At 45.4% G+C, this 15970-nt stretch overlaps 1 protein-coding gene across 13 annotated transcripts in view; it reads left to right on the forward strand.

Moving 5' to 3' along the window:
- LOC139380814 (microtubule-associated protein 2-like) overlaps positions 1 to 15970 on the forward strand; it is a 169326-nt gene that overhangs the window by 90524 nt on the left and 62832 nt on the right. For all 13 annotated transcript variants that reach the window (XM_071123892.1, XM_071123879.1, XM_071123882.1 and 10 more), the window contains one exon: positions 12194 to 12438. In XM_071123892.1, the coding sequence (XP_070979993.1) occupies positions 12234 to 12438 (205 nt within the window). In that variant the 5' untranslated portion in view covers positions 12194 to 12233. The remainder of the gene's footprint in view (positions 1 to 12193; positions 12439 to 15970) is intronic.

Here is a 15970-nt window from a genome sequence, read left to right on the forward strand (position 1 = left end):
CCTCCCTTTTCCTCTACACCCAGTCTGTGTCCCTCAGCCTCCCTTTTCCCCTACACCCAGTCTGTGTCCCCCAGCCTCCCTTTTCCCCTACACCCAGTCTGTGTCCCCCAGCCTCCCTTTTCCTCTACACCCAGTCTGTGTCCCTCAGCCTCCCTTTTCCCCTACACCCAGTCTGTGTCCCCCAGCCTCCCTTTTCCCCTACACCCAGTCTGTGTCCCCCAGCCTCCCTTTTCCCCTACACCCAGTCTGTGTCCCCCAGCCTCCCTTTTCCCCTACACCCAGTCTGTGTCTCCCAGCCTCCCTTTTCCCCTACACCCAGTCTGTGTCCCCCAGCCTCCCTTTCCCCTACACCCAGTCTGTGTCCCCCAGCCTCCCTTTTCCTCTACACCCAGTCTGTGTCCCCCTGCCTGTGCCCCCCCCCTACACCCTGCCCCCTCTGTCAGTGTCCCCCTGCCTCCCTTTTCCTCTACACCCAGTCTGTGTCCCCCTGCCTGTGCCCCCCCCCTACACCCTGCCCCCTCTGTCAGTGTCCCCCTGCCTCCCTTTTCCCCTACACCCAGTCTGTGTCCCCCTGCCTGTGCCCCCCCCTACACCCTGCCCCCTCTGTCAGTGTCCCCCTGCCTCCCTTTTCCTCTACACCCAGTCTGTGTCCTCCTTCCCTGTGCCCCCCCCTACACCCTGCCCCCTCTGTCAGTGTCCCCCTGCCTCCCTTTTCCTCTACACCCAGTCTGTGTCCTCCTGCCCTGTGCCCCCCCTACACCCTGCCCCCTCTGTCAGTGTCCCCCTGCCTCCCTTTTCCTCTACACCCAGTCTGTGTCCTCCTTCCCTGTGCCCCCCCCTACACCCTGCCCCCTCTGTCAGTGTCCCCCTGCCTCCCTTTTCCTCTACACCCAGTCAGTGTCCCCCTGCCTGTGCCCCCCCCCCCCTACACCCTGCCCCCTCTGTCAGTGTCCCCCTGCCTCCCTTTTCCTCTACACCCAGTCTGTGTCCTCCTGCCTCCCTTTTCCTCTACACCCAGTCTGTGTCCTCCTGCCCTGTGTCCCCCCCCACACCCTGCCCCCTCTGTCAGTGTCCCCCTGCCTCCCTTTTCCCCTGCCCCCCTATTCCCCTACACCCTGTAGCAGTGAGTCATTGGTGATACATTAACAATTGTAATGTGTGTGGTTGTACTAGAAACATTTTGTGCTTTTGCTGGGTTTGAGAATAACACCAGCTAAATATCTTCACATTTGTTTCCTAACGCCCTCATGATCAGAGGGCCAAAAGAGGCAAAATAAATTCTTAAACATATATTTTAGTTGTTTTCATTAAACACACACAGTGATTTATTAGATTACAAAGACTCCATGGTGGTTTTAAATTATGCAATATTGCTCCAGTTGAAGATAAGAGTGTTTATGGCTTTTTATGCACAGTCAGAGAGAGAGAGAGTTTATCCCTTCTAGTTATGGAGAGAAAGGAAGCGAGAGCGGAAGGATCGGATGGAGGAGGGTTCGGAGGAAGCCAGGGAGGGATAGATGGAATAGAAAGAGAGAGAGAGATGAGGGACGTCAGAGAGAGAGAGAGAGAGTGTAATGTTTACTGTACAGGAAGATATGGCAGCAGTTTTACGGGCGCCCAACCAATTGTGCTATTATGTATTATTTTCGCGTTATTTGTAACTTATTTTGTACATAATGTTTCTGCAACCGTATCTTACGCCAGAAAAGAGCTTCTGGACATCAGGACAGAGATCACTCACCTCGGATTAGACTAAGATTTTTTCTTCAACAAACAAGACGCACAAGACATTCTCCAAACACCCGGCAGGGCCGACATCCACGTTATTTACAAGAGGGAGCGACACAGGTAGAGGTCAAAGAGCCAGATGCCTGGTCAGGACCCGAAAAAGGCGAGTGGGAAAGCTGCCGTTACCGTCAATACTACTCGCCAATGTGCAATCATTGGACAATAAACTAGACGAGGTACGATCACGAATATCCTACCAACGGGACATCAAAAACTGTAATATCCTATGTTTCACGGAATCGTGGCTGAATGAAGACATGGATATTCAGCTAACGGGATACACGCTGCACCGGCAAGATAGAACAGCACACTCCAGTAAGACGAGGGGAGGGGGGCGATCTATGCATATTTGTAAACAACAGCTGGTGCACAAAATCTAAGGAAGTCTCTAGATTTTGCTCGCCTGAAGTAGAGTATATTGTGATAAATTGCAGGCCACACTGTCACGGCTGGCTGAAGGACTGGACCAAGGTGCAGCATGGTAAGCGTACATTTGAACTTTATTTAAAAATGACGCCGACAAAACAAAGAACAAAAAACCAACCGTGAAGCTTTGGGCTATGTGCCCTGAACAACTACAAAGTTAACTTCCCACAAAACAGGTGTGGAAAAGGGTACCATACTCAATCAGAGACAACAATAGACAGCTGTCCCTGATTGAGAACCATACCAGGCCAAGACATAGAAATACAAAACATAGAAAAAAGGACAGAATGCCCACCCTAGTCACACCCTGGCCTAACCAAAATAGAGAATAAAAAGCCTCTCTATGGCCAGAGCGTGACACATACTACTTGCCTAGAGAGTTTTCAGCTATACTTTTCGTGGCTGTTTATTTACCACCATAGACGGATGCTGGCACTAAGACTGCACTCAGTCAGCTGTATAAGGAAAAAAGCAAACAGGAAACCTCTCATCCAGAGGTGGCGCTCCTAGTGGCCGGAGACTTTAATGCAGGGAAACTTAGATCAGTTCCACCAAATTTCCATCAACATGTTAAATGTGCAACCAGAGGGAAAACAATTCTAGATCACCTGTACTCCACACACAGAGATGCGTACGAAGCTCTCCCTCACCCTCCATTTGGTAAATCCGACCACAACTCTATCCTCCTGATTCCTGCTTACAAGCAAAAATTAAAGCAGGAAGCACCAGTGACAGTCTATATAAAAGTGGTCAGACGAAGCAGATGCTAAACTACCGGACTGTTTTGCTATCACAGACTGGAACATGTTCTGAAATCTTCGGATGGCATTGACGAGTACACCACATCAGTCACTGATGTGCTTTATCAATAAGTGCTTTATCAATAAGTGCATCGAGGACGTTGTCCCCACAGTGACTGTACGTACATACCCCAACCAGAAGCCATGGATTACAGGCAACATTTGCACTTAGCTAAAGGGTAGAGCTGCCGCTTTCAAGGTGCGGGAATCTAACCCGGAAGCTTACAAGAAATTCTGCTATGCCCTGCGACGAACCATCAAACAGGCAAAGCGTCAATACAGGGCTTAGATTGAATCATACTACACTGACTCCGACGCTCGTCTTATGTGGCAGGGCTTGCAAACTATTACAGACTAAATAGGGAAGCACAGCCGCAAGCTGCCCAGTGACACAAGCCTACTAGACGAGCTAAATCACTTCTATACTCGCTTTGAGGCAAGCAACACTGATGCATGCAGGAGAGCATCAGCTGTTCCAGGCGACCGTGTGATCACGCTCTCCGTAGCCGATGTGAGTAAGACCTTTAATCAGGTCAACATACACAAGGCTGCGGGGCCAGACGGATTACCAGGACGTGTGCTCCGGGCATGTGCTGACCAACTGGCAGGTGTCTTCACTGACATTTTCTGATTGAGTCTGTAATACCAACATGTTTCAAGCAGACCACCATAGTCCCTGTGCCCAATAACACAAAGGCAACCTGCCTAAATGACTACAGACCCGTAGCACTCACGTCCGTAGCCATGAAGTGCTTTGAAAGGTTGGTAATGGCTCACATCAACATCATTATCCCAGAAACCCTAGACCCACTCCAATTTGCATACTGCCCAAACAGATCCACAGATGATGCAATCTCTATTGCACTCCACACTGCTCTTTCCCACCTGGACAAAAGGAACACTTATGTGAGAATGCTATTCATTGACTACAGTTCAGTGTTCAACACCATAGTACCCTCAAAGCTCATCACTAAGCTAAGGATCCTGGGACTAAACACCTCCCTCTGCAACTGGATCCTGGACTTCCTGACGGGCCACCCCCAGGTGGTGAGGGTAGGTAGCAACGCATTTGACCATCCTGACCATCCTACCAATCCTCGACTTTGGCGATGTCATTTACAAAATAGCCTCCAATACCCTACTCAACAAATTGGATGCAGTCTATCACAGTGCAATCCGTTTTGTCACCAAAGCCCCATATACTACCCACCATTGCGACCTGTACGCTTTCGTTGGCTGGCCCTCGCTTCATACTCGTTGCCAAACCCACTGGCTCCATGTCATCTACAAGACCCTGCTAGGTAAAGTCCCCCCTTATCTCAGCTCGCTGGTCACCATTGCATCTCCCACCTGTAGCACACGCTCCAGCAGGTATATCTCTCTAGTCACCCCCAAAACCAATTCTTTCTTTGGCCGCCTCTCCTTCCAGTTCTCTGCTGCCAATGACTGGAACAAACTACAAAAATCTCTGAAACTTGAAACACTTATCTCCCTCACTAGCTTTAAGCACCAACTGTCAGAGCAGCTCACAGATTACTGCACCTGTACATAGCCCACCTATAATTTAGCCCAAACAACTACCTCTTTCCCTACTGTATTTAATTTATTTATTTATTTTACTCCTTTGCACCCCCATTATTTTTATTTCTACTTTGCACATTCTCCCATTGCAAATCTACCATTCCAGTGTTTTACTTGCTATATTGTATTTACTTTGCCACCATGGCCTTTTTGCCTTTACCTCCCTTATCTCACCTCATTTGCTCACATCGTATATAGACTTGTTTATACTGTATTATTGACTGTATGTTTGTTTTACTCCATGTGTAACTCTGTGTCGTTGTATGTGTCGAACTACTTTGCTTTATCTTGGCCAGGTCGCAATTGTAAATGAGAACTTGTTCTCAACTTGCCTACCTGGTTAAATAAAGGTGAAATAAATAAATAAAATAAAATTTGCCACGCTGATCCTCAACACTGGAGCTCCTCAGGGGTGCGTGCTCTGTCCCTCCTGTACTCCCTGTTCACCCACGACTGCATGGCCAGGCACGACTCCAACACCATCATTAAGATTGCAGACGACACAACAGTGGTAACAGCCTGATCACCGACAACGATGAGACAGCCTAAAGGGAGGAAGTCAGAAACCTGTCCGGGTGGTGCCAGAATAACAACCTATCCCTCAACGTGACCAAGACTAAGGAGATGATTGTGGACTACAGGAAAAAGAGGACCGAGCACGCTCCCACTCTCATCGACGGGGTTGTAGTGGAGCAGGTTGAGAGCTTCAAGTTCCTTGGTGTCCATATCAACAACAAACTAGAATGGTCCAAACAGACCAAGACAGTCGTGAAGAGTGCATGACAAAGCCTATTCCCCCCCAGGAAACTAAAAAGATTTGGCATGGGTCCTGAGATCCTCAAAAGGTTCTACAGCTGCAATGTCGAGAGCATCTTGACTGGCAACTGCTCGGCCTCTGACCGCAACGCACTATAGAGAGTAGTGCGTACGTTCCAGTACATCACTGGGGCTAAGCTGCCTGCCATCCAGGACCTCTACATCAGGCGGTGTCAGAGGAAGGCCCTAAAAATTGTCAAAGACCCCAGCCACCCCAAGTCATAGACTATTCTCCCTACTACTGCATGGCAAGCGGTACCGGAGTGCCACGTCTAGGACAAAAGGCTTCTCAACATTTTTTACCCCCAAGCCATAAGACTCCTGAACAGGTAACCAAATGGCTACCCGGACTATTTGAATTGTGTGCCCCGCCCAACCCCTCTTTATGCTGCTGCTACTCTCTGTTTATCATATATGCATAGTCCCTTTAACTATACATTCATGTACATACTACCTCAATTGGGCTGACCAACCAGTGCTCCCGCACATTGGCTAACAGGGCTATTTGCATTGTGTCCCACCCACCACCCGCCAACCCCTCGTTTACGCTACTGCTACTCTCTGTTCATCATATATGCATAGTCACTTTAACCATATCTACATGTACATACTACCTCAATCCGCCTGACTAATCGGTGTCTGTATGTAGCCTCGCTACTGTATATAGCCTCGCTACTGTATATAGCCTCGCTACTGTATATAGCCTTGCTACTGTATATAGCCTCCTCTACTGTATATAGCCTCCTCTACTGTATATAGCCTCGCTACTGTATATAGCCTCCTCTACTGTATATAGCCTCCTCTACTGTATATAGCCTCCTCTACTGTATATAGCCCCGCTACTGTATATAGCCTCCTCTACTGTATATAGCCTCCTCTACGGTATATAGCCTCGCTACTATATATAGCCTCCTCTACTGTATATAGCCTCACTACTGTATATAGCCTCCTCTACTGTATATAGCCTCCTCTACTGTATATAGCCTCCTCTACTGTATATAGCCTCCTCTACTGTATATAGCCTCACTACTGTATATAGCCTCCTCTACTGTATGTAGCCTCACTACTGTATATAGCCTCCTCTACTGTATATAGCCTCCTCTACTGTATATAGCCTCCTCTACTGTATATAGCCTCCTCTACTGTATATAGCCTCACTACTGTATATAGCCTCCTCTACTGTATGTAGCCTCACTACTGTATATAGCCTCCTCTACTGTATATAGCCTCCTCTACTGTATATAGCCTCCTCTACTGTGTATAGCCTCCTCTACTGTATATAGCCTCCTCTACTGTATATAGCCTCATCTACTGTATATAGCCTCCTCTACTGTGTATAGCCTCCTCTACTGTATATAGCCTCCTCTACTGTGTATAGCCTCCTCTACTGTGTATAGCCTCCTCTACTGTATATAGCCTCCTCTACTGTGTATAGCCTCCTCTACTGTGTATAGCCTCCTCTACTGTATATAGCCTCCTCTACTGTATATAGCCTCCTCTACTGTATATAGCCTCCTCTACTGTATGTAGCCTCCTCTACTGTATATAGCCTCCTCTACTGAATATAGCCTTGCTACTGTATATAGCCTCCTCTAATGTGTATAGCCTCCTCTACTGTATATAGCCTCCTCTACTGTATATAGCTTCCTCTACTGTATGTAGCCTCCTCTACTGTATATAGCCTCCTCTACTGTATGTAGCCTCCTCTACTGTATATAGCCTCCTCTACTGTATATAGCCTCCTCTACTGTATGTAGCCTCCTCTACTGTATGTAGCCTCCTCTACTGTATGTAGCCTCCTCTACTGTATATAGCCTCCTCTACTGTATGTAGCCTCCTCTACTGTATATAGCCTCCTCTACTGTATATAGCCTCCTCTACTGTATATAGCCTCCTCTACTGTATATAGCCTCCTCTACTGTATGTAGCCTCCTCTACTGTATATAGCCTCCTCTACTGTATATAGCCTCCTCTACTGTATATAGCCTCCTCTACTGTATGTAGCCTCCTCTACTGTATATAGCCTCCTCTACTGTATGTAGCCTCCTCTACTGTATATAGCCTCCTCTACTGTATGTAGCCTCCTCTACTGTATATAGCCTCCTCTACTGTATGTAGCCTCCTCTACTGTATATAGCCTCCTCTACTGTATGTAGCCTCCTCTACTGTATATAGCCTCCTCTACTGTATATAGCCTCCTCTACTGTATGTAGCCTCCTCTACTGTATATAGCCTCCTCTACTGTATGTAGCCTCCTCTACTGTATGTAGCCTCCTCTACTGTATGTAGCCTCCTCTACTGTATGTAGCCTCCTCTACTGTATATAGCCTCCTCTACTGTATATAGCCTCCTCTACTGTATATAGCCTCCTCTACTGTTAATAGCCTCCTCTACTGTATATAGCCTTCTCTACTGTAATTAGCCTCCTCTACTGTATATAGCCTCCTCTACTGTATGTAGCCTCCTCTACTGTATATAGCCTCCTCTACTGTATGTAGCCTCCTCTACTGTATATAGCTTCCTCTACTGTATATAGCCTCCTCTACTGTATATAGCCTCCTCTACTGTATATAGCCTCCTCTACTGTGTATAGCCTCCTCTTCTGTATATAGCCTCCTCTACTGTATATAGCCTCCTCTACTGTATATAGCCTCCTCTACTGTATATAGCCTTGCTACTGTATATAGCCTCCTCTACTGTATATAGCCTCACTACTGTATATAGCCTCTTCTACTGTATATAGCCTCCTCTACTGTATATAGCCTCCTCTACTGTATGTAGCCTCCTCTACTGTATATAGCCTCCTCTACTGTATATAGCCTCCTCTACTGTATATAGCCTCCTCTACTGTATATAGCCTCCTCTACTGTATATAGCCTCCTCTACTGTATGTAGCCTCCTCTACTGTATATAGCCTCCTCTACTGTATATAGCCTCCTCTACTGTATATAGCCTCCTCTACTGTATATAGCCTCCTCTACTGTGTATAGCCTCCTCTTCTGTATATAGCCTCCTCTACTGTATATAGCCTCCTCTACTGTATATAGCCTCTTCTACTGTATATAGCCTCCTCTACTGTATATAGCCTCCTCTACTGTATATAGCCTTGCTACTGTATATAGCCTCCTCTACTGTATATAGCCTCACTACTGTATATAGCCTCCTCTACTGTATATAGCCTCCTCTACTGTATATAGCCTCCTCTACTGTATATAGCCTCCTCTACTGTATATAGCCTTGCTACTGTATGTAGCCTCCTCTACTGTATATAGCCTCCTCTACTGTATATAGCCTCCTCTACTGTATATAGCCTCCTCTACTGTATGTAGCCTCCTCTACTGTATATAGCCTCCTCTACTGTATATAGCCTCCTCTACTGTATATAGCCTTGCTACTGTATATAGCCCCTCTACTGTATGTAGCCTCACTACTGTATATAGCCTCCTCTACTGTATATAGCCTCCTCTACTGTATATAGCCTCACTACTGTATATAGCTTCCTCTACTGTATATAGCCTCCTCTACTGTATATAGCCTCCTCTACTGTATATAGCCTTGCTACTGTATATAGCCCCTCTACTGTATGTAGCCTCACTACTGTATATAGCCTCCTCTACTGTATATAGCCTCCTCTACTGTGTATAGCCTCCTCTACTGTATATAGCCTCACTACTGTATATAGCCTCCTCTACTGTATATAGCCTCCTCTACTGTATATAGCCTCCTCTACTGTATATAGCCTTGCTACTGTATATAGCCCCTCTACTGTATATAGCCTTGCTACTGTATATAGCCCCTCTACTGTATATAGCCTCCTCTACTGTATATAGCCTCCTCTACTGTATATAGCCTCCTCTACTGTATATAGCCTCCTCTACTGTATATAGCCTCCTCTACTGTATGTAGCCTCCTCTACTGTATATAGCCTCCTCTACTGTATATAGCCTCCTCTACTGTATGTAGCCTCCTCTACTGTATATAGCCTCCTCTACTGTATATAGCCTCCTCTACTGTATATAGCCTCCTCTACTGTATGTAGCCTCCTCTACTGTATGTAGCCTGTCTTTTTACTTTTGTTTTATTTCTTTACCTACCTATTGTTCACCTAATACTTTTTTTGCACTATTGGTTAGAGCCAAAAAGTAAGCATTTCACTGTAATGTTGTATTCCGCGCACGTGAATAAAATTTGATTTGATTTGATCTTTTATTTTGTATTTCATTTTTTGTTTATTATCTATTTCACTTGCTTTGGCAATGTAAACATATGTTTCCCATGGAACTAAATCCCCTTAAATTGAATTGTAATTGAAATTGAATTGAGAGAGAGAGTGAGGGGGGGGGGGGGGGGGGGGGCTCTCATATGATAGACACTCTGAAGTGGTGACAAAGGGACAGGAAGTCATTGTGGCCATGTTACCCTGCCCCGTGCCCTCTTGTGCCACAACAACCCATCCTGGACAGCAAAATCAAACGTCAGTCTGGCTTGATGACACAGGCTCTGCTGCCTGCAAATGACTGACTGACCGCTCACTCTGCTCCCACTCCAATTCCTTACCAGTCCTGTAGCCTCTACTCCCTAGCTACTCCTGTATTCAGTGCATTCGGAAAGTATTCAGACCCCTTGACCTTTTCCACATTTTGTTATGGTCCAGCCTTATTCTAAAATGAATTAAATATATGTTTTTCTTCATCAATCTACACACAATACCCCATAATGACAAACAAAAAGAGGTTTTTACTGAAATATCACATTTACATAAGTATTCAGACCCTTTACTCAGTACTTTGTTGAAGCACCTTTGGCAGTGATTACAGCCTCAAGTCTTCTTGGGTATGATGCTACAGTACAAGCTTGGCTCACCTTTATTTGGAGTTTCTCCCTTTCTTCTCTGCAAATCCTCTCAAGCTCTATCAGGTTTTTATAGGGATTGTCGCTGCACAGCTATTTTCAGGTCTCTCCAGAGATGTTAGATCGGGTTCAAGTCTGGGCTCTGGCTGGGCCACTCAAGGAAATTCAGAGACTTGTCCCGAAGCCCCTCCTGTTGTCCTGTTGGAAGGTGAACCGTCGCTCCAGTCTGAGGTCCTGAGCGCTCTAGAGCAGGTTTTCTTCAAGGATCTCTCTGTACTTTTCTCCGTTAGTCTTTCCCTTGATCCTGACAAATTTCACAGTCCCTGCCGCTGAAAAACATCCCCACAACATGATGCTGCCACCACCATGCTTCACCGTAGAGATAGTGCTAGGTTTCCTCCAGACGTGACGTTTGGCATTCAGGCCAAAGATTTCAATCTTGGTTTCATCAGAGCAGGTGCCTTTTGGCAAACTCCAAGCGGGCTGTCATGTGCCTTTTACTGAGGAGTGGCTTCTGTCTGGCCACAACCATAAAGCTCTGATTGGTGGAGTGCTGCAGAGATGGTTATGGTTCTAGAAGGTTCTTCCATCTCCACAGAGGAACTTTGGAGCTCTGTCAGAGTGACAGTCGGGATCTTGGTCACCTCCCTGACCAAGGCCCTTCTACCCTGATTGCTGAGTTTGGCCAGCTCTAGGAAGAGTCTTGGTGGTTCCAAACTTCTTCTATTTAAGAATGATGGAGGTCACTTTGTTCTTGGGAATGTTCAATACTGCAGAAATATTTTGGTACCCTTCCCCAGATCCGTTCCTCGACAATTCTGTCTTGGAGCTCTACGGACAATTTCTTCGACTTCATGGCTTGGTCAATGGAAACAGGATGAGTCTGAGCTCAATTTCAGTCTCATAGCAACGGGTCTGAATACTTATGTAAATAAGTTATTTCTGTTTTTTATTTGTAATACATTTGCCAAATAAAAAACCTGTTTCTCGCTTTGTCATTATGGGGTATTTTGTGTAGATTGATGAGGAACATTTTACTTTTAATCAATTTTAGAATAAGTCTGTAACGTAACAAAATGTGGAAAAAGTCAAGGGGTCTGAATACTTTCCAAATGCACTGTGAGAGGATTGGATGGGTGGATGCAGACATTTCCACCTAGCCAATCAGATGGCATGATGAAGCTATTACTATAGTGCCTATACTGTATCCAATCGTCTGACATCTGGGGACCATTTGGAATTCAGCATTATTACCTATTTGTTCACTCTCCCCGTGTTGTAAAGCAGGATCAGTCCACTAGAGGGACCCAGCAGAACGCCACTCCCCTCAGATGGTCACACATGCTCTTTCCTTAGCCCTGTGGGGTTTCAGGAATCTGAACTCCAAGCACTCTGTCCTCAGACATATCCCTGTCACAGAGACTCCAATGCTGGCTACAGTCTGGGGCAGTCTGAGTATGCCTGGAAGCCACCAGCACTGCTCAAAAGTGAACTTTGCAGCAGAGATAGAGAGAGACTGTCCTGTGATCTGAAGTCCATAAGCCTGTTCTAACAGTCTGTCGATGTGGGAGGTGATTTGTGATCTGAGGCAGGAGAGTGTGTTGAATGTGAATGATGTCCTTTGTCATTGGGTCTCTTCCACCCCATCAATATTTTCTTTATTCTGTATCCCTGCCAAACTGTTAATAACCATTATGAGCCACCATTTATTATATGAATCTATGACCATCCTCTTCTCCTGCCATAAGCAGAGACCCCCCTGGCCACCACTGACCCCCTCTAATCAATCAGTCAATCAATCAATTAATCACCATATTCTCCTCTTCTCCCAGCCATAAGCAGAGCCCCCCCTGGCCACCACTGACCCCCACTAATCAATCAATCAGTCAATCAATCAATCAATCAATGACCATATTCTCCTCTTCTCCCAGCCATAAGGAGAGACTCCCCTGGTCGCCACTGACCCCCAGCATGGCAGACGGTCGTCAACGTGAAGACACCCCCCCCCAGTGGGATCCGTCGGGGGCACAGGACCCCTCTCCTCCCCCAGCCCATGGGGCTAATGGCTACCCCCCCTCCTACAGGGCGTGCCAGCCAGGGACGGCCCATGGAGCAGCACCACCCTCCTACACCGCCAGAGAGAATGGCTTCAACGGCGACCATGCAGTTACGGCTGGTAAGGACCCCTGATATCTGAGACTCAGGGACATAGCTTCTATAACTGCTGTCTTGTACCCACATACCGAATCAGTATTGACAAAACTTTTTGTGACTACAATTTAGAGTTGTAGAATTGCGCACAGATGTACAGTACCAGTCAAAAGTTTGCACACACCTACTCATTCAAGGGTTTATTTTTACTATTTTCTACATTGTAGAATAAACAAATCATAATGTATTTAATATTCTTCAAAGTAGCCATCCTTGGCTTTGATGACAGCTTTGTACACTCTTGACATTCTCTCACCCAGCTTCATGAGGCCTGCTTTTCCAACAGTTTTGAAGGAGTAACCCACATAATGCTGAGCTGCTTTTCCTTCACTCTGCACTCCAACTCATCTCAACTAGGCTGAGGTCAGCTGATTGTGGAGGCCAGGTCAATGTATTTTATTTAACTGGGCAAGTCAGTTAAGAACAAATTCTTGTTTACAATGACAGCCTTGGAACAGTGGGTTAACTGCCTTGTTCAGGGGCAGAACTACAGATTTTTACCTTGTCAGCGCGGGGATTCGATCTAGCAACCTTCACTCTCCTTCTTGGTCAAATATCCCTAACACAGCCTGAAGGTGTATTTTGGGTCATTGCCCTGTTGAAAAACAAATGACAGTCCCATTAAGCGTAAACCAAATGGGATGGCGTATTGCTGCAGAATGCTGTGGTAGCCATGCTGGTTAAGTGTGCCTTGCATTTTAAATAAATCACAGACAGTGTCACCAGCAAAGCACCCCCACACCATCATACAGTGCCTTGCGAAAGTATTCGGCCCCCTTGAACTTTGCGACCTTTTGCCACATTTCAGGCTTCAAACTGTATTTTTGAAGTCATGAAGTGGAACGACATTTATTGGATATTTCAAACTTTTTTAACAAATCAAAAACGTGCAAAATTATTCAGCCCCCTTAAGTTAATACTTTGTAGCGCCACCTTTTGCTGCGATTACAGCTGTAAGTCGCTTGGGGTATGTCTCTATCAGTTTTGCACATCGAGAGACTGACATTTTTTCCCATTCCTCCTTGCAAAACAGCTCGAGCTCAGTGAGGTTGGATGGAGAGCATTTGTGAACAACAGTTTTCAGTTCTTTCCAGAGATTCTCGATTGGATTCAGGTCTGGACTTTGACTTGGCCATTCTAACACCTGAATATGTTTATTTTTGAACCATTCCGTTGTAGATTTTGCTTTATGTTTTGGATCATTGTCTTGTTGGAAGACAAATCTCCGTCCCAGTCTCAGGTCTTTTGCAGACTCCATCAGGTTTTCTTCCAGAATGGTCCTGTATTTGCTCCATCCATCTTCCCATCAATTTTAACCATCTTCCCTGCCCCTGCTGAAGAAAAGAAGGCCCAAACCATGATGCTGCCACCACCATGTTTGACAGTGGGGATGGTGTGTTCAGGGTGATGAGCTGTGTTGCTTTTACGCCAAACATAACGTTTTGCATTGTTGCCAAAAAGTTCAATTTTGGTTTCATCTGACCAGAGCACCTTCTTCCACATGTTTGGTGTGTCTCCCAGGTGGCTTGTGGCAAACTTTAAACAACACTTTTTATGGATATCTTTAAGAAATGGCTTTCTTCTTGCCACTCTTCCATAAAGGCCAGATTTGTGCAATATACGACTGATTGTTGTCCTATGGACAGAGTCTCCCACCTCAGCTGTAGATCTCTGCAGTTCATCCAGAGTGATCATGGGCCTCTTGGCTGCATCTCTGATCAGTCTTCTCCTTGTATGAGCTGAAAGTTTAGAGGGACGGCCAGGTCTTGGCAGATTTGCAGTGGTCTGATACTCCTTCCATTTCAATATTATCGCTTGCACAGTGCTCCTTGGGATGTTTAAAGCTTGGGAAATCTTTTTGTATCCAAATCCGGCTTTAAACTTCTTCACAACAGTATCTCGGACCTGCCTGGTGTGTTCCTTGTTCTTCATGATGCTCTCTGCGCTTTTAACGGACCTCTGAGACTATCACAGTGCAGGTGCATTTATACGGAGACTTGATTACACACAGGTGGATTGTATTTATCATCATTAGTCATTTAGGTCAACATTGGATCATTCAGAGATCCTCACTGAACTTCTGGAGAGAGTTTGCTGCACTGAAAGTAAAGGGGCTGAATAATTTTGCACGCCCAATTTTTCAGTTTTTGATTTGTTAAAAAAGTTTGAAATATCCAATAAATGTTGTTCCACTTCATGATTGTGTCCCACTTGTTGTTGATTCTTCACAAAAAAATACAGTTTTATATCTTTATGTTTGAAGCCTGAAATGTGGCAAAAGGTCGCAAAGTTCAAGGGGGCCGAATACTTTCGCAAGACACTGTATCTCCTCCTCCTTGCTTCATGGTGGGAACCACTCATGCAGAGATCATCCATTCACCAACTGCGTCTCATAGAGACATGGCAGTGACTCATCAGACCAAAAGACAGATTTCTACCGGTCTATTGTCCATTGCTCATGTTTCTTGGCCCAAGCAAGTCTCTTCTTCTTATTGGTGTCCTTTAGAAGTGGTTTCTTTGCAGAAAATTGACCATGAAGGCCTGATTCACGCAGTCTCCTCTGAACAGTTGATGTTGAGATGTGTCTGTTACTTGAACTCTGTGAAGCATTTATTTGGTCTGCAATCTGAGGTGCAGTTAACTCTAATGAACTTATCCTCTGCAGCAGAGGTAACTCTGGGTCTTCCTATCCCGTGGAGGTCCTCATGAGAGTCATTTTCCGTCATAGCGCTTGATGGTTTTTGCAACTGCACATGAAGAAACTTCTTATGTTCATGTCTTAAAGTAGTGATGGACTGTCGTTTCTCTTTGCTTATTAAGCTGTTCTTTCCATAATATGGACTTGGTCTTTTAAACCACCCCTACCTTGTCACAACACAACTGATTGTCTCAAACACATTAAGAAGGAAAGAAATTCCACAAAATAACTTTTAACAAGGCACACCTGTTAATTGAAATGCATTCCAGGTGACTACCTCATGAAGCTGGTTGAGAGAATGCCAAGAGTGTGCAAAGCTGTCATCAAGGCAATGGGTGGCTAATTGAAAGAATGAAATAAAATACATTTTGATTTGTTTAACACTTGTTTTGGTTACTACATGATTCCATATGTGTTATTTCATAGTTTCGATGTCTTCACTATTATTTTAAAATGTAGAAAAGAGTAAAAACAATGAAAAACCCTTGAATGAGTAGGTGTGTCCAAAGTTTTGACTGGTACTGTATATATAAACTCAGCAAAAAAATAAACGTCCTCTCACTGTCAACTGCGTTTATTTTCAGCAAACTTAACATGTGTAAGTATTTGTATGAACATAACAAGATTCAACAACTGAGACATAAACTGAACATGTTCCACAGACATGTGACTAACAGAAATGGAGTAATGTGGCCCTGAACAAAGGGGGGATCAAAGTCAAAAGTAACAGTCAGTATCTGGTGTGGCCACCAGTTGCATTAAGTACTGCAGTGCATCTTCCGCTCATGGACTGCACCAG

The sequence above is a fragment of the Oncorhynchus clarkii genome, chromosome 22, assembly GCF_045791955.1.
Source record: "Oncorhynchus clarkii lewisi isolate Uvic-CL-2024 chromosome 22, UVic_Ocla_1.0, whole genome shotgun sequence".
Taxonomy (NCBI): Eukaryota; Metazoa; Chordata; class Actinopteri; order Salmoniformes; family Salmonidae; genus Oncorhynchus; species Oncorhynchus clarkii.